General features: G+C 35.9%; 1 protein-coding gene across 7 annotated transcripts in view; it reads right to left on the reverse strand.

Annotated features, from left to right (window-relative positions):
• BIRC6 (baculoviral IAP repeat containing 6) overlaps nucleotides 1–21,734 on the reverse strand; it is a 188,946-nt gene that overhangs the window by 63,911 nt on the left and 103,301 nt on the right. For 6 of the 7 annotated variants that reach the window (XM_087777214.1, XM_087777211.1, XM_087777210.1 and 3 more), the window contains 9 exons: nucleotides 21,306–21,414; nucleotides 20,568–20,789; nucleotides 16,421–17,201; nucleotides 15,334–15,477; nucleotides 13,132–13,261; nucleotides 9,309–9,440; nucleotides 6,815–6,982; nucleotides 4,842–5,015; nucleotides 1,100–1,296 (listed from right to left, as the gene is read on the reverse strand). In XM_087777214.1, the coding sequence (XP_087633340.1) occupies nucleotides 1,100–1,296; nucleotides 4,842–5,015; nucleotides 6,815–6,982; nucleotides 9,309–9,440; nucleotides 13,132–13,261; nucleotides 15,334–15,477; nucleotides 16,421–17,201; nucleotides 20,568–20,789; nucleotides 21,306–21,414 (2,057 nt within the window). The remainder of the gene's footprint in view (nucleotides 1–1,099; nucleotides 1,297–4,841; nucleotides 5,016–6,814; nucleotides 6,983–9,308; nucleotides 9,441–13,131; nucleotides 13,262–15,333; nucleotides 15,478–16,420; nucleotides 17,202–20,567; nucleotides 20,790–21,305; nucleotides 21,415–21,734) is intronic. The other variant, XM_087777212.1, reaches the window with a different exon arrangement.

Raw genomic sequence — 21,734 nt, forward strand, 5'->3', positions numbered from 1 at the left:
AAAAAGGGATAAAATTTCTCATGGTTGTAAGTTGCCTTTCATCTGTTGCGGAATTCCATGAATCGGTCTTCTTCAATACAGAGTACACGTTATCTCTCTTGGATTTCAAAATACAGTAATTGCTTATGCGAACACATTTCCTCAGCTTTTAATTTTTGAACAGGCTTGATACTAGATTCTAGAACATCTTCACAGAACTATTTACAAAGGATTCACGCTAATTACTCTGTCTCAATACAGGATTACTAATCCTGCCATTCCAGTCAGGGTACGGAATAGTACTCTTAATTCATGATTAACTTAATTTCAACGGGAATAAATATTCGCAGTCTTTCCTATTGGGAGTATCAGCCAAAATAAAAAAAAAACAAAACCAAAACAAAACCCAGCCAAATAAAATTTGAATAATCCACAGGGTTTTTTTTTTCCCCTTTTTAATAAAGATCATGTACCTAGAACGGCAGCCAAAGCAGTAATTCCGCACTAATGCCACTACTGACACTTCTGAAAAGCCTATCAGCACCTCCAGAGAAATTCTATACATAATTATAAGTATACAAATAAATAACATATATACTATTTATTATATAATTTTATTTTTAGACATATTAGTTATGATTTCAAAGATAATTAAGATTATACAGTTATTTATTATTTATAATAATAAATATAAAATAAAATTACATAATCTGCTTTAAGAATTGAATTTCACTTAACCATAAAAAAAAACTCTGAGGGTACATTTACATGAGCAATTAAATGATAAGCAACTATGGCTTTATAGTTCATCAGCAACTTTATGTTACTGCACCCTCCGAGATATTTTATGCATTAACAGAAGTGAGGCAAGCAGCAGCACTGAATTCGTGCGTTTGTTCCACAAGGACACGGCTACTCAAGCAGCCTATAACATGTATAGGGAAGTAGCGTGCATAGCTGGACTGGGCTGTGGAGTTATGCACTCGCCTATTTTAAAGCAGCTTCCCCACATAAATGAGATGTCAAACTGAACCACAGAGAAGTATGAGGAAAATACTGTCCTTAAACAAACACACACAGCGCTCTGAACATGTTTTTCTACACTGATTTTTTCACTTACTTGCTGAATTACGTCAGGATAAAGCATTGGGAGTCTTTCTGCAATAAGGGCCAATCCACCCATTCCTGCAAAAACTTGCAGTGGAGACTGAATGGGACAGGTTTCAAGAAGCGATTCATCTAGAACTGCATCCATACACTCATCCCCAGGACTGATTGCTTCATCTTCAGGGCAAGGTCCCAGTAAATCTGCATGTTCTACAAAAACACAGGGGTAAAAGAAATTAATACATCATCAATATGTGTTTATTTCTTCCTCCTCACTTAAAGCGTACTTCAAAAGTAGCAGTTCCTTCTTAAGCAAAACCTAAGTCAAGAACCTGAAATGAATGAGTATAAGAGTATCAAAAGAAAATAAAAGTATTTGTTGTACCTTTTCCCAATGATGGCAGATCCATGTCATAACTTTGGATTACTTATACAGGGTTACATGTTAATAATTAGAATGTTATGTTTTATTAAAATTTGATTTATGCCTTAAAAATTTTAACTTTGGAAGTACATTTTTTAACACTGCCTTTCATCTAGGAGGTAAGAGTAGGTTTGTTACTCTCTGATAAAGAGTTTACAGATGAAGAAATGAAAGATAACCTTAGTTAAATTAGTCTTGCTTTCTCCTCAAAAATGCTGAACAAGAATTTTTTTTTAATTTCCCCCTTCCCATAATTTAACTCACCATCTATAAAGTCCTATCACCTATCACTCACCGCACCTATCATTCTCATATCTCCTCTCTGTGGGGTATCAAAATGCCCCTCTGCCAAAGCTATGAAATTTAATTCTGTTCTTCCCCATAAAAAGATCAAGATCTCTATTTTTAACTTTCTACGAGCCTCCATCCTCCCACTTTATGACCAAGCACCGTAATATCTTGTACAACTGTCAAAAAAAAAAAAAAAGATCATTTTATACAACGATGCACACAAGTTGTATAGATAGATGTATAGATAGAACCCTACCACAATTCATTTTGCCAAAAATTAACCCTCTGCTCATTACCACAGGCAACCTTCACAGTGAATATTCAATTTATTTCATCTAAAGAATCAGTATTGCAGATTATGTTGTTAAACACTGTAATGCAGTGCTCCTCAAAGCCTTCACAGTATACCCGCATCAAAAGGCGGCATAGATCAAGTGGTCTCAGCATCTCTTCACTCTGAGCAGTCTGACACCCAGCTGAAAATCCATACTTAAAATGCTTGTATGCACACTTGCTATCATTTATTACCTACTTGTAAAAACACAGAAGCACATTAAAGCATAATTCATGCAGCTACTAAAACCAACTTTTTTTTTTTTTCAAGTTTTAACCACAGATACTTTCTCTTTTCAAACCTTTTCTTCCCTAATTTGAAAGGGAATAGGAAACATCAGGTCTTTCCCCATCCTAATTCTCAACTTTTAAATGTGCAAGAAGCATCAGGTTACAAGGACATCATGGATGTGGGAGGAGCACATCGCTATGGAGCAATGTGAAGAAAGTATCAGATTTAATAAGCTCAGATCAGGGATACGTAGGAGTATGTACAACAATTCTCCTTAATGCAACCTGACAAACTATGAGAAACAGAAAAGGTCACATGCACTTCCAAAGCAGGGTAATCCTTGTAAGAAAGAGCCCAAACATAACACTTCCAGTACATACAGCTTTGACATCCACTGTTTGTAAGGATACAGACAGAAACCACCTCTGCAGAAGTTTTCCCTGTCACCACAGATAGGGGGTGAGGATGTCTGCAAACATGCTAGTCTCAGCAAGGGACCACCTTTGTCAGACATGTGGAGGATTCCACCATGCTAGGCTGAACATGATTTACAGTTCAATTGCTTGCAATACAATGAATTGATCAGACCACCAGAAAGGCTAGATTTCCTGGATAAGGAAAATTTTACAATAAGATTCTGAAGGAAGACTCACCCCTCTGTTTTACAGTGTAAAAAGCCATACGCCTTCCAAAAGAAGGAAAACAAGAAAACAGACACACACAGGTATTCAGAATGCACAGAATGATCACTAAAGCCAAATGCTTCTCTGCAAAAGACACTTGAAAAATATGTTATCAGTGAGTAAGGGTATAGACAGATCTTTTATTATGAGTGAAAATATAATGCTACTCCTTTCACACCTTAAATATTGTTGTAAGGAGTTACACTTAAGTATGCTTCTCCAGTACTTGCTTTAGTTAATCTTCTTATAACCCAATTTAAACCATTTCACCTCCATGAACACTCTGCAAGTTTTCAGTGAAGTCGTGCACTTCAGCTATGGAAAACTGCTGATCTCAAACAAAGGCATTGAAGCACACAGAAAAAAAAATCTAAATAAATGACACTTTTCCTCAAGTACAGTAGTAAATGCAGCTCTGGAGACACCATGTGAAGCTATAAAATCTATCCACCACAGATAAAAAAAAGTCTACTTTAAGTAGCAAGTAAGGAAATACTGATATGTAAGAATCATTTCTACAGGTATCACAAACTAGTAATGTAAAAGCTGTAGTAGCCTTCGTAACTGATGAGTGGTGACTGTGAGACATCTGAATGTAACTAATATTTTGCTGTATAGCACCACCGATCAATGGATTTGTAATGACAAAGTCAAATTTTCAGAAGTATTAGTCTCAAGTTTAAAAAAAAAAAAAAAGCCTAGTAACTTAAAGTTCAGAGGACCTTGATGTTTTCACATGCAACTCTACTACTAACCTAACCTCCTGTAATAATTTTTGAGTTTCATTCAAACAGAAAAATATTTATTATAGGTTTAGAATTTAAATAAACAGCAAACCAAAACAAAAATATTTGAAAGAGAAAGGCATCTCAATAGTGTGAGAGATCTGTATGTCCAGCCGTTACTTGGAGTTATGAAATACTTAGCTCAGACCAGACAGCAAGAAAATACATTTTTTTTTTGAACTCTTCTTTCTGTTTCTTATCTTTTCTAGAAGGAGATTGATTTATCAAGCAAACAGTTTTTACAAGAAGTCCCTGTCTTAAAATAGCTGAATCATTAACTTTGTAATTCCATGCTACGTCAGCAGGCTGGTGATCAGCAGATCATCTTAGCCTAATTTCAAGGTCCCGTTCCTCTAAGGAATGATATCAAAATATTTCAAAACAGATTCTTGGGATACAGCTCCTCCCTCCCCTTTCCCCAGCACTATGAGTAAGTAGATAGCAAGCCATTAGAAAAAACCTTAGCACGAAACAGACCACATTAGAAAACACTAAAAATAATGGTTTTAAAAGCCAGAGTTACAAGACCTGCTTAGATGGACTTGAGAATAATTCCCATTTTCAAAGAAGCATTTAAGTACCTAAGTTGGCACAATAAAAAATTTCACAGGCTTCTTTAAGTCATATGGTTTCAAACAGCTCCTGTGTTACTTAATCTGCCTTGGTTATCAGCACAAACACTTACTACAGAGAACTGGTATACATGTCAAGAAATAAAATACACGGTATCTGTACAATCATATAACCGTATCATATACAACACTACAATGAAGAAAGAAAAGTGAAACCAGAACAATCATATTGGTGCATCTTATAGATACAATCTAAAGACAGGCAATGAATTTGTTCTTTATCACAAAGTTCAGCATTTGTCTTGTAGAGAAGAGCTCAGGAACATCATCCAAGAAAATACAGAAAACTGTTCTTTCTTACCAAGAAAATCAAAACCATTTTTCCCAAAATAAAAGCATTTTAAAAAGCATTACCAAAAAAGTAAGAACACTCACCTTTTTCTGTGTGAAGACGTTTAAATGAGTCTGTTTTCGATAAGCTTGGATCTGAGATGACTTTGGAACCAAGCTTAACTGTCAAATCTATTGATCGGTATCCTTGAGGGAGTTTACGGTCATACAGCAGAGTCAGAAGCTGGGCAAGTGTCATTTCAGCTGGTAATGGCTGGCCTAAACAACAATGGCATTGAGTCAGAGAGGAAAATTATGATTGGGTTATTTTAACATACATGTCCAGGTGCTGTTCATTACTTGTACCACAGATGCCAAGTAGACTAAATATTACCTGGCTCCAAACCAAGGCCTTAATTTTACCATTTGTTCTCTTGGGAACAGGGGCCCCATCATTTTGGAACCAGCTATCAAAGAACTATGCCAACATTCCCTAAGGCAGCTCTGTGCCGAAGCCCAAGCACTTGGCATACTTAACAAATGGTTAAGGATGTAATTTGATGGGCATTTTAAGCAGGTACTGCCTGTCCCCTACTATTAAACCCCACCTCTGCAGCACCCTTGAACTGTGGTAGCACAAAAGTGTGTGACCATAAGGAAAAACGGCTGAAGTGGAAAAAAGTGGAAAACAAAGAAACCTGCAATTCTTTTTCAGTCCTATTAGTCCCAAGCATAGCTCCCTAGTCTTGTGTTGGGACACAACTCAGCAATAAAAAAAAGAATGGCGCTGCCAGGAATACTTTTCTCAGCAGCAGCGCAGACTTGAAACGCACGTGCAATACAGCCCAAACTGATGACTCAAATCAAGATTTTGGCCATTCTGTTGTTGACAAAGAATATGTTCTTCCCTGAAATTACAAGTTACTCTCAAGGCAGAACAATTTTTCCCTGATAACAAGTAGACTTATATCTAAAGTGTTTTAGAGTTGGATCACATATAATACACCTAGCGTGCCAATTTCATCTTGACTGTACTTAATCATGTAACACAAGTTCCAGGAATGTCTTTAGTAGCAACTTGTTTCTTCAATGGAAGATGGTGTCTTAAGAAATGAAAATTAAAAATGTCTTGCCATTGTGCAAGTGAAGAAGTTTTCAGCCCTTTTTTCATCATTGATTCCGCTTTCCATGACTACTTCTTTTGTAACAACTGGCTGTTGAACAAGACTTGTGATCGACCAGATCACAAATACAGAATGGCCTACACTACCATTAGTAGACAGTCAACCTTTACCACCTAGATACTGAAAGAGGCCCTTTCCAAAATAGTAGCATTAACTGAATCAATTTTAGATATTTTAATTTGGGTATATGATCCCTCTAATAATTGCCAGAGGATAGCCTCAAAGCCAGTAAATCTGTAGTAAGTTCCAAATTTAGTTTTTTATTGGGTGAAAATGATTTTGATCAGAAGTTTTCCACTTCATTCCATTAGCTGGTTCCTTGTTTTTATACCATGAAACAGATAAGAAGCTCTTCTGCATAATATTAAACTGTTTTACCCATGTTCCTGTCCTTTATCCCTGATCTAAGGTTAAGAATTCCAGCCACACCAATCTCTCTCTATAGAAGAGAGATCTCTTTCTATGCCCCAACTACAACATTATCACCAGCTTTGTCCAGATAGCTGATAAAATGTATCTGCTACACGTAAAACATGACTAACTGCTTAAGACATGCTGTTTTAAAAATCACAAGTATTATGGAATTCAAGAATATTCCTGAACTGGCAAATCAACTTTCCAGAGAGCAAGGCAAGTTGGCTGTCCACTCAGAACATGAAATAACAGGGCACAAATACCAGTTTAGTTCTGCCTTGCAGGTCAAAGAAAATGTGAGTCACCTTACAAACCCACGCACCTTTTATTTCTGAGTGAAAGTGGAAATGTTTTGAGATTTTGTTTAGGAACAAGGAACTAAACTTCAAGGAAGATCAACATAATTGTTATTTTTTGTTATTTTTTCAGCCACTGAAAAAGACCATAATTTTGAAGTTTAAAAACAGTTATTAAAGTTACCTGGTAGAAGTTTATGGTATAGATGAAAGACTGGAACACTAATAGTCTTGCTGGAAGATTCTCCTCCTGAGGAAGAGGTACCTACTTTATCCGCCATCACTCTTCCTCGCCTTGATGGGGGACGTGGAGGGGTGGATGAAACAGCTCTTTTTGACTGAGATTTCAAACCTAGTACACAAGTAAAAAGTTCAAAGTCATTCTGGTATTTAGTAACTTCAGCTAGCCAAGATGCAATGTACTCAATGCCTTCAATAACAGCAAAAAAGTCAAACTTTTCAGCACTGGCAAATTAAATATCAGAATAGCATTCATGTATAAAATATATTTGGATGTAATACCAGTATTTTTACAGTTACAAGGCTGTGCATCCTCCTGAGCCCCAAACATAAACCAAACCGTAACTGTACTAGCTCATATCATCCATAAAAGAAAAAAAAACAAACAAACAAACAAAAACCAACAGAACTACTCTGATTCTGCTCTTAAACTTAGTTAAAGAGCCTGTCTAGCAATGGGCTCTATAGTAAAACTTTTTTAGGTTGTTTTTTCAAAAGGCAAAAATTTCTAAACTGACAGACATTTCAGCAGGCAAACGACAGATAACAACTTGTCTGGCCTACAAAGGTGACTTCAGATGCAGTACTGACAATAGCACACGTGATGAAAGCTGTCTTTAAACATGCTTTTAAAGTTGCCTAGGTCAAAACCTTTAAAGTAAACACTACATGAAAATTAAAAGGCAGAATAGGTACATAAAAGCTTACTGAGCTTATATAGCAAAACTGCCATACTTTGGGACAGCTTAAGTTGACTTAAGGTGCAGTGAAATTATACTACTATGATGTATGCTTCTATGCAGGTGACAGACCAAGTAAAAAAGTCAGCAGGTCCATATACAAAGACTCATACAACTACTGCCTTATAATCAGCCACGAGCAGCTGAAAAACTAACAACATCCACACCTGAAATGCTGTAATACACTCTGGTTTCAGCTGATCAGCAGGAGCAGCTATAATACACAACACATTCTCCAATGACCTCAGTACACTAAACCAGCTTGTCTCAGGACGATCAGGCTCCAAATACCAGCTCTACTCTCTATTAATTTTACCAATAAGGAACAAGTTACACAGTGGCTGCATGAGGCTCTAAGGACACTAAAAAACCCCCAGAATATATAAAATGATAAAGACAAAAGAAGAAAAGATTTCACAAACATGCAAATGAATTAAGTTTACATTTAAACTGTTTCACTTAACTGGAAAAAATACTAACAAAAAGAAGGAAAAACTTAAGTCTGCTTCTTTCTAAATAGGGAATGGGCTATATCAGGCAGTATGATCAGAGATGCAACTGGGATGAGATATGCCCTATTTCAAGCTTAGTATATTTTTTTTCTTCACAGATTCTTTATTCGTGTTTTAACCCTTCACTTGGATCTATTATTTTAGATCTTACCAAGACATGTTTACCCTGTTTAAGTGGCACCTACTGCAAATATCTTTCCAGACAAAGATGCTGTACTTAACAATCAGCTGTGTTGCTTTAAATATATACTAAGATCCATGAAACTGCTGCCCTATTCAACACTTGAGTTTAGAGTTACATCTACATCTAAAAACCTGAAATAAAAAGCTTAAGAAATATTGGTCCCAGAAGTCAAAGGAAATCAGCATCTCTTCTTCATGCTTCATGAAGTGTAAATGAAATTGAGGTAGCTCAATGAAGGCAGAAAGCCGTATAGGAAAAGGGTAGTTTGAAGTTCATTAATCTCGCACACACCAGAACTTCAAACCAAAAGACTAATGATCTCTACAGCCATCATCTGAACTGTAATCTTCTTGTATGACTGCAAAATTACTCTGTTCCATCTATACCCTCCATAGCAGTTTTGGAGGAGAAGGGCTTACATGAATAATTTCAGAAGGATCTTCACATTAGTGTTTAGAAGGAGAATGCTTTGGAAGAAAATCCTGTATGTGTGGTTTCCAAGTGGAATAACATGGTTTTATGCTTATATCTCCATCTGACGGTTTTTAGCACAGTACCACCAGTTGTTATGCAAAGTATATGGATTCTTTTATTTCCAAAGCATATTGTGGGAGAAGGTGGTAAAACTCTTACACACCAGCCACTACAAAAAGGTAGAGGTAGTAATACCCATACCACAGTAATGGTACACAAATACTAATGTATTGCCATATAATCCAAGCTCTAGGTATGTCTCCTCAAAAGCCTGTAAAATGCACTAGCAACAGCATCCACAACATATCACATTTAGGTACAAATTCGTCAAAGTATATGAACTGCTAGAGCCAGCACTTCTACCAGGAACCAATCTTAGCTGCCTAACAGCCAGTTAGATTAACTGGGCACTACAATTTTTCTAACCATCATTAGTAATAAAAAGAACTGTTGGTAGATATGATTTCCTCCCCTGCCTTTAATGTCAGAAAGATCCATTTTTCAGAAGGTGGAAGAAAAAAAACATACCAGAAGCAACGACAACACTATAATTGTCCTGAAATCCATTTTCTGCTTTAACTTTTTCTTTCTCTTCATAGTTCTTTTTTTCTTTATCTTCCTTCTGTTCATTAATTAGCTTAGCTGTGATACTGGGTGTATCTATACAGGGGAAAAAAAGAGGAGAGAAAGGCATTTCAAGATATCAAGTTGATTTTGTTACAGTTTCTCATCTGTTAACAAGGCTATTCTCGACTCTTTTAGTGGCTTAGAGTTACCTCCCAGGCAGTAACAGTCTTGTAAATATCTATGAATTAAGGTATTCTGATAATTCTGGTCCCCTCTTCCCCTAAAAATCTGTTCTCTGACAATTTAAAGCTGTAACAATTTAAAACCATTACCTGATGAATTAAGTGTATTCGTGTTAGAACACCACTGCAACCAACCAAAAATGAGATTAAGCAAATAACCAAAACAAAACAACCACCAATCAAAACAAAACACCAAAAAACCCCAACAAAACAACAACAACAAAAGATTAAAAAAACATCCAAAACTTTTTTAAGGACACCTGCAAACTTATTTAAATAAATTGTTGTATTTAGGTCTGAGTATCCAGTGTTATATACTGACTAAATTTCAGAATTGGCAAGTATGATTGTTCCTTTGAAATTGGAAGATGCCTAAAGTACATTGCACATCTAAAACTTGTGCTGTTTGCTTAAGTGAACATTCGATTACTGCAGTTCAAGTGTTTTGGTTCAATAGTTAGTGTAGACCACAGATGTCAGCAAGTAACTATTAAATTATTGATTACTGGTGACAATGGATCATTTCACACCTTGTAAGGTACAACACTGGCACCAAAATGGCCAAATAATTCTCGAATGGCTTCTGAGCAGTAACTTGCTTCCACATAGCCACAGCAGCCTTAAGCTACAACCACAGACTTAAGACCTTGAAGTACCATCCAGCTACCTTTAACTGCGTATCACCAGTGGGTAAGGTGCTGAAAGAAAGATGGTTTGACCTGCTTGGAAATATATTATAATTTGTGCCTGAAGACATTGGTTATGTCTGTATTAGACAGTAGTGCAGACCAAAAGCAGACCGAGAGTGCAAACCGGCGGCTACTCAGGACCCAACATTCACACACTATATATACACATATATATTTTTTTAGACTGGGTGTTGGCTTTTTTAAAAATTCTCATTATAATTACTAAACTTCAGAGTTGCTCTAGTTTGGTCCCATGGACTGAATACCCATTTACTGCTGAAGAATTTGGAAGTCATTAATAAAATTATTAAGGAAGCTTAAGCAATGGTATTTTTAGTACTCAGGTAAGAGCCAGATTTGTTGCTCAATTTTCCTGACCAGTCAAGACCAGTAACTTCAGACTAAGGTGAATGAAATACAAACCAACTGCTACTCATCCTGGACAATCCTATCTGAAGTGATACAGCACATTTTCTTCCCATGGTGAAAGGATATGAGTAGCAGATTTAGCAATGATTTCAGACCCTCTCTCCCCTCTTTTTTTTTTTAAAGGCTGGGAGAAAAAGTATGAAATGAACATGCCTATTGTGATTTATTTTTGCAGAAAGTATGACATGATCAATTTGAGACATTAACAGCATAGTTAAGAACAAAAGAAGTTAAGCCAAGGGACAGCCTCTGACACAGGGTCTTCACGACTTCCTATTGTTGCAGTGGTGGCAGTCTTTTCTTCCTTTCCACCCCCAGTCCATCCCTTCCCTCCCCCTGTCACCCAAAACATACAGTTTACTCCTCACACAGTCAAGTCTTCTTTACTACGTCCTAACCATGTACTTCATGGAATGATACATGAGTATCACAAAGCTTTTAATATAATCAGAGAAATCACATCAGATGAGGGAAGTAAACATAAAAAGAAACCAAACTTTTCCAGAATTAATTCTTCCAATTTAAAATGAAAGTTAAGCTGAGGAATAACAATTCCATAGCAAAAACCCAAAGTTATGATGCCCTACAAAGTCGGCATTTGATCAATTTCAATTATAGGCATTACAGTACATCACGTCCTCACATTCCCCTCCCCAGCCCCTATCAGCACTGGCTATCAAGTTGACCACAATACACCACTAAGGCAGCTCTTCAGTACAGTTCATGTCACTCCTCAACAACGGATCCCTACCTCATTTGCAGTGACGATCCCACCCATTACAGTAATTCTGACCATAAATTGCACAAGGATCTGAAGAACTTGTTCCACACATGACTGTGTCTGGACAGTAAGTGAATACAGAATTCTATCAGAAATAGTAAACTATTCCCTGGTAAATAAGTTTCAAGCGTTTTTCTAGGCTTCGCTACTTTTTAATTAAAATCCCAAAACACATCTTGTTCTGTCTAGTATTCTGCCAAATACTATTATAGTACTTCTATCACCTTGTTAGGTAACATATTTATTGCCCTAATGAATTTGATAATAATTTCAATGTAAAGATTTTCGGTAGATATAAAAAAGCAATAGTTCCTCTGAACTCCACAAAGATCTGTTTCAGAAATTAAAGTTGACCTACGATGAGTTCCAAAATATTACACATACAAATATACCTACATATAAGAACATACATATCTAGTCAGATACGTGTGTAGCTAAGTGCACACACTTCAGTGCACATCTGCAAAATGGCAAAATCATAATTGCTGTGATGACCTTTGACTTTTCTTTGCTATTACTGAGAACCACATCTTAAGAGTAAAGAGGAAGTGCTGGGGTTTGCCCCCCCTCGCTTGTTTTTTTTAAATTAGACATGCTTAAAACTGATTTTTGATGTAACTTGACCTAACAAATTTTGCTCTATTTCTTACTTGAGGAGAATCAACTTGCATCTTGCCTGGTTTTACCTAGAGAGCTCTGGCATGGACACGACACCTTCAGTATGAATTTTACTCTTTAACTACATTTAAAAAAAGATCACTAACCCTGATCTTTAACAGATAGGTCTGTTTTCTAAAGTATTAAATAACATTAAAGTTCAAGGTGAGGTTCATTTTAAGATTAAGACATCTACCATTCAGGTGTCAAAATCCATATGGTCTGTGGAGGCCTGGTCAACAGAGGGGTGCATCTCTCCATGTGTATTCAAATAGTATAACTGGAAGTAGTGAACTTAAAAAAACTAACAAATAAATTCATGCCTTAACATTATCCTCTCATTGTATATAATTTTAAAATTAATCTCTAAAAGTAAACTATGGCTTTCAATCTCCATTTAGTAAGCAAACTCCAGTGTTTATGTAATAGGCAAATGCATAACCACAGAAATTAGATGGAGCCTTCATTAATGCCCTTTTCATAGCAATACGATCTCATCTTCATCTTGAGATAAACTTTCAAAAGTTCCAGGATATTTAACTGACATAATTTGGGAATATTTAAGTGACTGGATGAAAGACAGGGTGTTTTAAAGACCGATATTTGCAGCATCATTTGTATGGTCTTGCAAATGTCCCATGAGAGATTTGAGAATACACTAGTACTAAAAAGCAAACAAGAAACCCCAAAACAACCAACCAACCAAAAAAAGAAGTAGACAAAAACCCCGCCTTCCCCATGTCAGTTTTATAGATGGAAAAAGCCCCAGTATTTGACCAGTAAAAGTGCATTTTACATGGAACATGTAAGGCATATGCAAAAGCTTACAACTTAAACCACTTTTTCATATTTGGCAACTACCGATGAACACTGCAAATATGTATGTTAGACATACTTGGTTTATGCGGGTTTTTTGGTTTTGTTTTTTGTGGTCTTTTTTGAAACTGTACCTTAAAATAATAGAACATGAACTATTGCAAACTTGCCTGACACACGATCAAGAACCTCCGCTAGAGTTGTTGAGACAGGCAAGTGAAGAGTACGAAATTTGTGTCCAGCTCCATACATTGGATGTTGAATTACATGACTGGTAGCATTAATTCTACCTTTGTAGAGCTGAAAGGAAAAAAAAGTCAACATTTAACATGACTTTAACATTCAGAAATAAGTTAAAACACTAAGTTCTTATAAACTCACCTCAGCAAAATAAAGCTACACCTTTTCTGTGCTAAAAAGGAAAACTGAATATATCCTTCAGCTTTGGAGGTACACAATAGAAATGCATCAAATTAGGACAAGTTTAATTTTTTAACTCAAAAGAATTTGCTTCAAAAGCCTAGAATTTTTTTAGGATGAGAAACAATATGATGTCATATTTGTTTTAAAAAAACCCAATCATTTTATATAGCTGTAAATGAGAGAAAAAAATGAGTGCCTGAGACTTGCGATTATTTATGAAATTAAAACTTACTTCTGAAATTAGAGTGAACACGAGGAAAAAATTTTTCACAACGAGGGCGGTGAAACACTGGAACGAGTTGCCCAAAGAGGTGATAGATGCCCCATCCTTGGAAACATTCAAGGCCAGGCTGGATGGGGCTCTGAGCAAGCTGATCTAGTTGAAGATGTCCCTGCCCATTGCAGGGGCGTTGGACTAGATGACCTTTAAAGGTCCCTTCCATCCCAAAGCACTCTATGATTCTATGAAATTAAATTAGGAAAATCATAATATACTTGGAGCAGAGAAAGACGTCATTTCTCTATTACTCTGACTTGAGGATGAAGTTTATTCTAGATTTAATATCTACTTTTTGCTATCATGACGGACAGCTAAGTCACTACTAGTTAAAACATCTCAAATATTTTAACATAACATATTTTAGCCTGAGCCGTGTTTGCGTGTTGTATCACTCTTTGCTTGAAGTAACATTTTACAGACTTTTCTGCAGTGAGTGTGCCACTGGTCCCCTTCCTCCTATCATCAGGAGAACTGTTTACTAACATTCACATACAGAACCAATTTATTGTTGTGCAATATTATCAAACAAATTTAATACTTGATGACAATCAGAATTTAGTTTATAAAATATAGTTTGGTTAGAAACTTAACAGATAAAAATGGGGATCCAATCTTTGAATGGTTATGTTGTTGGATATACTAGAAGTATATGCTGCACATCCGCATTATTTTTAAGGTTTCTTTCTGGATGTCAGAGGAGGAATCATCATCTCCTCAGTAAGAACAGCCAGATTGTTGCCTGGTGCTTTTAATAGAAGAAACTGAATTATCTGACAACTTCTATTCAAGATATTCTTTCTGCTTTTACATATCTAGTAACATCCTGCAGAAATCTATTTTATGTAAACCAAATTATTAGAAAATTAATGTTACTTTCACATTACCAATGGCCAAGTTAACAATTCATCTCAGCCAGGCTAAAACAAAACATTTAAATGTTTGTGCCAAAACTGTATTTGTTCCTCCTTTTCCTTTTTATACTATCTGATCCAGTTTCCCTGTCATATATCTCACGTAGTACTTTACTTCTGAGGTGTAGTAAGAACAGCAGAAACCAAAGCAGAAAATAACTTTTCCTTGTATGGGAGTATGAGATCTTTTAATAACTTCTGTTTTCCCTATATTTCTCTATTCACAGCCTTCAATTCAGAGCATAGCACTTCAGTCATTAATTATAACTCTTTGTTCTGGTGAAGTATAAAAGTATACATCTGCTTCATCAATTAATTCAAATATTTGTCACTCAGGAACTTATTCATGTTGTTTTGGCTAATGCTGAAGGATCTCTGCCAATTTTGAACCATCAAAACTATGACTGTTCCTCAATGAAACTGATAATGAAGAACTGCTGGAAGGACTAGAACTTGTATCTGTATTTGTTGCTAATGCATAAGGATACTATTAAGAAGTCTGCCATAAGATACATTTCAGTTGTCAATTCTTTCAGAAGCAGTATATTTTCAACAAGATGGCTTTGTCTTACAACAGTGCCTTAAATTTTCTTTTAAAATGCTGAGTTACAATTCACCAACACATTCCTTTCCAAAGTTCTGCAGCATGTACAGTAGGAAAAGCTGCCATTTCAAGGTTGAATATACCCCGACTATTTCATTTTTTTTTAAGGTTAAATTTATTCCATGTTCACCATATGGATACGAAAAATTCTTACTGGACATGGCGACTGAAGAAACAAAGTCACTTTCTCATCCTCTAGCATCAGCTGCAAAAAAAGCCTCCTAATAAATCCTGAAATATTTCCAGAGGTCGGGAGGTTCCCACGCTGAGGAGAGGACTGGAACAACTCACAGAGAACCTGGGAATACAAGATGACATCAGATTTAAAATATTTCTATATTTAGGTCTCTAAAATATAGCTCTACAGAGCCATAATAGGCAGTGCCTAAGATCTACCTTCCAGTCATCATTTAAACCAGATCAGAAATGAGCTCCACTGAAGAAGATACCAGCAGCAAATGAGGCTTTTTTATACAAAAGTTCAAAACATTGACTACAGCATCAAAGTAATTTTAAACATGTAGACTACTCAAAATGATAAAAAACTGAAGATAAAGTATTTAGAAAATTAGCTTTCAAATTCCTAAAGCAAAAACTTCGCACTGCATAATGCAGTATTACTACCAGACATTAACAGAGAACTGTACTGATTTTTTTTTTTTATTCAAGTCTACCTGTTCCCAAGGCATCATCATTCTTAATGTTGAAAAATCTTTCTTTATTTATACTTCTATTCAACTAGGCCTGCAAGGTTAACAAACGTAAGGAAAATAGATGAATTTGCACTAGAATGCCAAACGCAAAGCCATATTCCGCAATAGCCTCTATTTCCCTGGTCACAGATTACATACGGTATATGGTTGCACAAGCAAATTTATCAGGAGATCTCCTTTATTTACTAATATAAAAGATGTGTATGAAGCTTGATTTCCAAATTCCATTTCAGAAGAGTTTAGACCTATCCAATTAAATATAGTATTTTGGATTTTGGTCTGAAGTTTATTCCTCTAAACCAAGAGGAATACAACTATACATAGGACTGGACGGCCATGCCAAGACATTTTTATACTTTGCAAAGTCAGACCAACAAGCTAACAATTTTAAATACAAAACTCTTCCAGGCAGTGACAGCTTAGAAAAAAAAAGTTATTTTAAAGAAAGCTAAAAAAAGTAAAAAGTTTTAAAAGTTGGCTGTAGTTATTAATGAAGAAATGAAAACTTTATTTTTTTTTTGCTCTCACCTGTGCCATAAGTCTCTGGTTATTAGGATGGCAAGAAATGCACTGTAAGAAGAAAGCAACTGTTGCATTTTCAATTGCTGTCCGCTGCTGAGTGGTCAACCCTGTTGTTACAGTTGAAGCAAGCAAGCTAGATCTTGCACTGGTCTGTTGTGCTGTCACATTGTGTCCTCCAGAAGTAGCACCAGAATGGCACAACAGAAATAAAAGTGCTGTCCACAATGGATTGACTTCAGAGCCACCCAACCAATCCTTCATGATGTGGCTGTTGCCAACTTCCGTCAAAAACCTGAGAACAGGAGCAACCAGGTCTGCCGTGATAGGCATTTTATTAAAGTGCTGTGGAACATGATGCCTCCTGAGCCTGTCTTGGGTGATATCCATTGATTGTGCAGTGCAGTCAGAGCTAGAAGTATGGTTAAAGCAAAAACTAGCAAGACTTCTTACAAGCAGTGAAGGCAAACCTGAGTCCAATAATTGCTTGATAGCTTCAGGAGACTGAGATGAGGCAGCAAGAGTAGCTAGGTGAGACTCTGTTAGTGCAAGAGGAGCTTGTGCGTTTTTAGAGTCATCTGTTAAAGATGAACTAAGGTCCTGCTTTTTGCTGTCATCAGTCATGGACAGTCTGTGTTGACACTGCATTGGAGGAGGAGTGATACCCATCCATCCCATAAGCAAGGAAAAATAATTTGGGTGGATGTGGCACATTGAGCAGAGCAAACTGTCAACAGCTTTCTTCAAAACCATGTTGCAGGGAAGAGACATGGACCAGTTAAACAGTGACCTGTAGAACACAGAAAATCATGTCAATGCATAGTTTGTCACTCATATTCCCTTTTCTTCATTGGTTCATAAAACATCTTTCTACATTTACGATTAACTATTGTAGAAGCTGTTGTAAAACACACTGAGCTGAGCTTGAAAGCCTCGTTTGGATCACAGTATCAGCAGGACATTCATTACCCAAAAGGCATTCCTCAACCTTATGTTTAAATTTCTTTCATCAAACTGTATTTAAGATAGAAATAAGCTGACTTTTCTGGCATGCTGCACATGAAAGACAGGATTTCAGTCTTTTGACAGTTGTCACATAATTTATGCATTTTTGAGCCAACCGCAACCTCTTCATGCTTCAATTCTCCAAGCTGCAGCTACTAGGATCTCACACACACACACACACATGCACACACTCATTTACATGAAGCTCTCTTAATCCTTTAAGAGAGCTTAAGACCTGAAAGTATTTTAACACGTTTCCAAAATTTTTTCAGATTTGTTTTATTAGAGTTATACCTAAAGATGTTGCAAAAAAATGAAAGCAGAAACAATCTTGTTGGTTGAATGTTACCCTCACTATCCTTAGTCAACCTGAACTTAGGACACAAGTTATTAACAACACAACTATTCCTCAGAGATACTAAAATCCCAGCTACCTTTGAACTCACTTCCATCCAAATACTATCTGCTTGAATGCTAATCCAAAGCACATGAATGCGAAAGCAAATTTAGCTCCTATTATTCAGCTTAAATTTCAGAACTGGTATTTGTATAATAGTGAAATCATCATTTCTTCATAGAGACTTGTTCAGAGCAGGTGAAGTATTTTTAAAAAAACCCACAGTTTTCTGAACTGCATTCACAGTACCATTACACCATACATAAGTCACATTATCTTAACTTTTACATACAGAGGTGAACGCACACTTTCGTGTCACTTCCATGTTAGGTTTTTAAATAAGTTTGGATGTATTGTCATATATCACATTCCCATTTGAAGACAAGGATTGTTTTTCTCTCTTCTGGATGGAAGTGTTATTCTGTGTTTAGTCTAAGGAACTCTAAGAGTCTAGAACAGAATGTGGGTCTAACCAAAAGTTAGCTTTATCACCGGTCTAGTGAATGGCTGATAAAAAACCCTCTCCAAGATAAAACATTAAAAAAATAATCTCAGTGACCAACTGATCCATACCTTTGGGAAGATAGTCACAATTTCCCAAAGTCCACATATAATAAAGGTACACTTAAACGCTTCTACAACTATATATTCACACAATCCTTCCGCCAAAGTTTTCTGGGTAAGTTCATGCTCTATGAAAAGTAAGATTCTTTTCCAACTAGATATTAAAAAATAACTAAGGAATAAATAAGTATCCATTGGCCAAAGCAGCAATACTGAAATGGAAAATGGGGATGATGGGAAAATATATCCAAAGAGAAAAGTGAAATATTACATGAAGGAGAAATGAGGAGTTATAGCTAGAATCAATGAAAATATTTCAAAAGTTAAAATATCAAAGAGGATGAATTCATACAAGAATTTATTTTTATTAGAAGAATTATCTACCCTTACAAATCTGACAACAATCCTTCTATATTTATTAAAAATATATTTTATAATTTGCTCCAGATCCTGGCTGATATGAATTACAGTTTTGTTTGGCAGGACACAGAGGAACAGGGCTATATTGCAACATGCATACTCAAACTAGGTACAATAGTTTTATCAGTATTCCTTCATTTCAACCTGTGATGAAAACAACATACTCTCCTCCAAAAGACAGGAATTAAGTTGTGAAACCCACTTTCATATTAGTATAAATCTAAATGGGCTATCCATTTTAGGAAGTCTATTTTTATTAGAGTTCTTCCTTTTGGAATGTTAAAATTGTTAAAATCCATACTGAAAATGTATTTCTCTTAAAATGTATTCCTGAAAGGACTAATTGACCTGCAATTTAAAATCCTTAACTTGGTTTCCAAAATGAATAAGCTCATTTTGAATTAACAATTATTTATATGACAGTATCACTGAAGTGTCTTCGGAAAAGGTCTAGCTTGTAGTCATGTATCTAAAGACCATCATGTTGCACATATAGAAGAGCTCCACATTTGTACCGATAACAGTAACTTGTACATTTGCCAGTGTTTGAATGTTTGACTGTGCCTAAAGACAAGACGGTAGCAGAAAAATATGAATGTTTCCTAAGGGCAACAAAAAAAAATTATGTGCTATCAAAGTTCCTTTCATTAACTGGAATTTTATTCAATGGTACAAATGAAAGATGCTTTTGATGCAGATAGTCTTTTTAGCAAGGCCTGCTGCAACAGGACAAGGGGTAATGGTTTTAAACTAAAGGAGGGTAGATTTAGACTAAACATAAGGAAATAAATTTTCATGACAAGGGTGGTGAAACACTGGAATGAGTTGCCCAGAGAGGTGGCAGATGTCCCATCCTTGGAAACATTCAAGGCCAGGCTGGATGGGGCTCCCTCTGAGCAACCTGATCCAGTTGAAGATGGCCCTGCCCATTGCAGGGGGGTTGGACTAGGTGACCTTTAAAGGTCCCTTCCATCCCAAAGCATTCTATGATTTACTAGATACAGGAATTTAACAGCTATATTTCTCTAATACACATGAAACAAAGCTATGTGGCTTCTCTTTTTTGTTTCGGTTAAACAGAAGAGATGGTTAAGCAATATAAATTAGGAATGTTAGCTTATATATTTTTCAATCTGGAGTCACTAAAAGTATACATTTGGTGTTTAGGGTGAACTTTTTTTTTTTTAGAATCAAGCAACATCCATTGAATTCATAGTTCAAGATTCACTCAAGATTTTATGCTTTGTTTCTTTCAAATCAGACTATGGCTGGAACAAAAGTTGCAACTCCAAAAAAAAAAAAACAATCCCCCCCCAGCTATAAGTTGTAGATACTGGATACCATGAGTAATAAAATAGTGCTTATATAACAGGATACTAATGAAGATCATGATTTATATGTACTGTGTAAATTACTGCAAACACTCAATTTCAACACAAACAGCCCAGAGTTACCCATTCAATAACCCGCAAACAGAACCATGCAACAGTTTACCTTTTGCATATGTACAAGTATATACATGGATTTGCTCTTTTTTTGGATTTTTCTTTTTAAACACAATTATACCTGGAATACGTGAAGTGCAGTTTTGTGTTTAGAACTACAAAACTACCCATTTAGATATCTTTAAGTATTCACTCTGTCAATTAGCTTCAGGGATGACAATTTCCACTACTATTTCACGACGAGTGCACTTCAAGTCGTATCATTTCAGTGAATAAAATAATTCAGCTATAAAAAGTATGTGGTGCAAAACTTTGCTTTACTTACTCAAAGAGCTCTCTGTCTAGCAATGCTGGTAAATCATATTCAACAAGCAATTCATAACTATGCCACAAAATTGCTGCCACGCAATGCAAATGGGAAGGAGATGGCATCAAAAGACCATACTCTCTTGTTGAGCTATTTGGACAAACGTAGCTGACCCGGCCACTTTTTTTCATAGCTGCAACTCTTGCAGAATCGCTGACCCATTTCAGCAATGCTTGAATTCTGGAAGGCAAGATGATGTAGTACATTATAAAGGGTCAAAGAAACACTCAAAAGCAAATTAGCTTGCTGTCTTTTAGTAGTCTGAATTACACGTTTATCTATTACTTTGAAGCAAGGTTCAAGAGTGAGCTCAAACTCTGTTTTCTCAAGACTTAGATCATTAACGGGAAAAATTAATTAAAACCACTTCTCATCTTGGAGAGCCAAATGTAAGCTTTCTTTCTACAGAGAAAGAAAACAGCAGGCATCTGAGTTCTGAGTATTTGAGAGAAAAGCCAGATGAACACTAGAAGTTTTATCACATTTATAAGAGCAAAAAAAAGAGGGACAGCATTCTCTGCAAAGGATGCAAGGAGCTAGGAGGGAAAGCTGGAAAGCTTCTTTAGATTTCTGTACTTTCAGGCTATCTCATAACAATCAGATTTTTAAAAGTCTGGTTTTGTGCAGTAACATCAATCCACTATTTAGCAGATTATTTTTGTATACATTTCTACATAAAAATCCAAATAACTTTACCTATCTTTTGTTCCAGGGTCTTGAGTTGTTCCAAGCTGATAAAGAATGTCTATTGTGGAGTCAGAAGAGAGACCATTTAATCTTCCAAACAGTAAAGGGCTATTCAGATCTTGCCGCATTAAAAAAAAAAAGGGGAAGGGGAGGGGAAATAATAGAAGTACTTACATATGTATTTTTTAAAAGTACTAATGAAATTGTTACAGAAATGCAATATTAACATTGAATTGAGTTTTGCCATTAACATAGGGATACAATTCTTATACACACCACTATCTCAAAACCATGCATTTTGTATGTTCAATGCAATGCTCAGCCTTACTATAAAAGGAAAAATCATTGCAACGTTCATCAGATACAGGACTTAAAGGTTTAACTAGTACAATTTTCTTCAGCATATTCCAAAAAGACATGACTAATTCCAAGAGAGCT

The sequence above is a fragment of the Nipponia nippon genome, unplaced genomic scaffold (assembly GCF_047370975.1).
Source record: "Nipponia nippon isolate SJK-2023a ecotype South Korea unplaced genomic scaffold, ASM4737097v1 scaffold_4, whole genome shotgun sequence".
Classification (NCBI taxonomy): Eukaryota; Metazoa; Chordata; class Aves; order Pelecaniformes; family Threskiornithidae; genus Nipponia; species Nipponia nippon.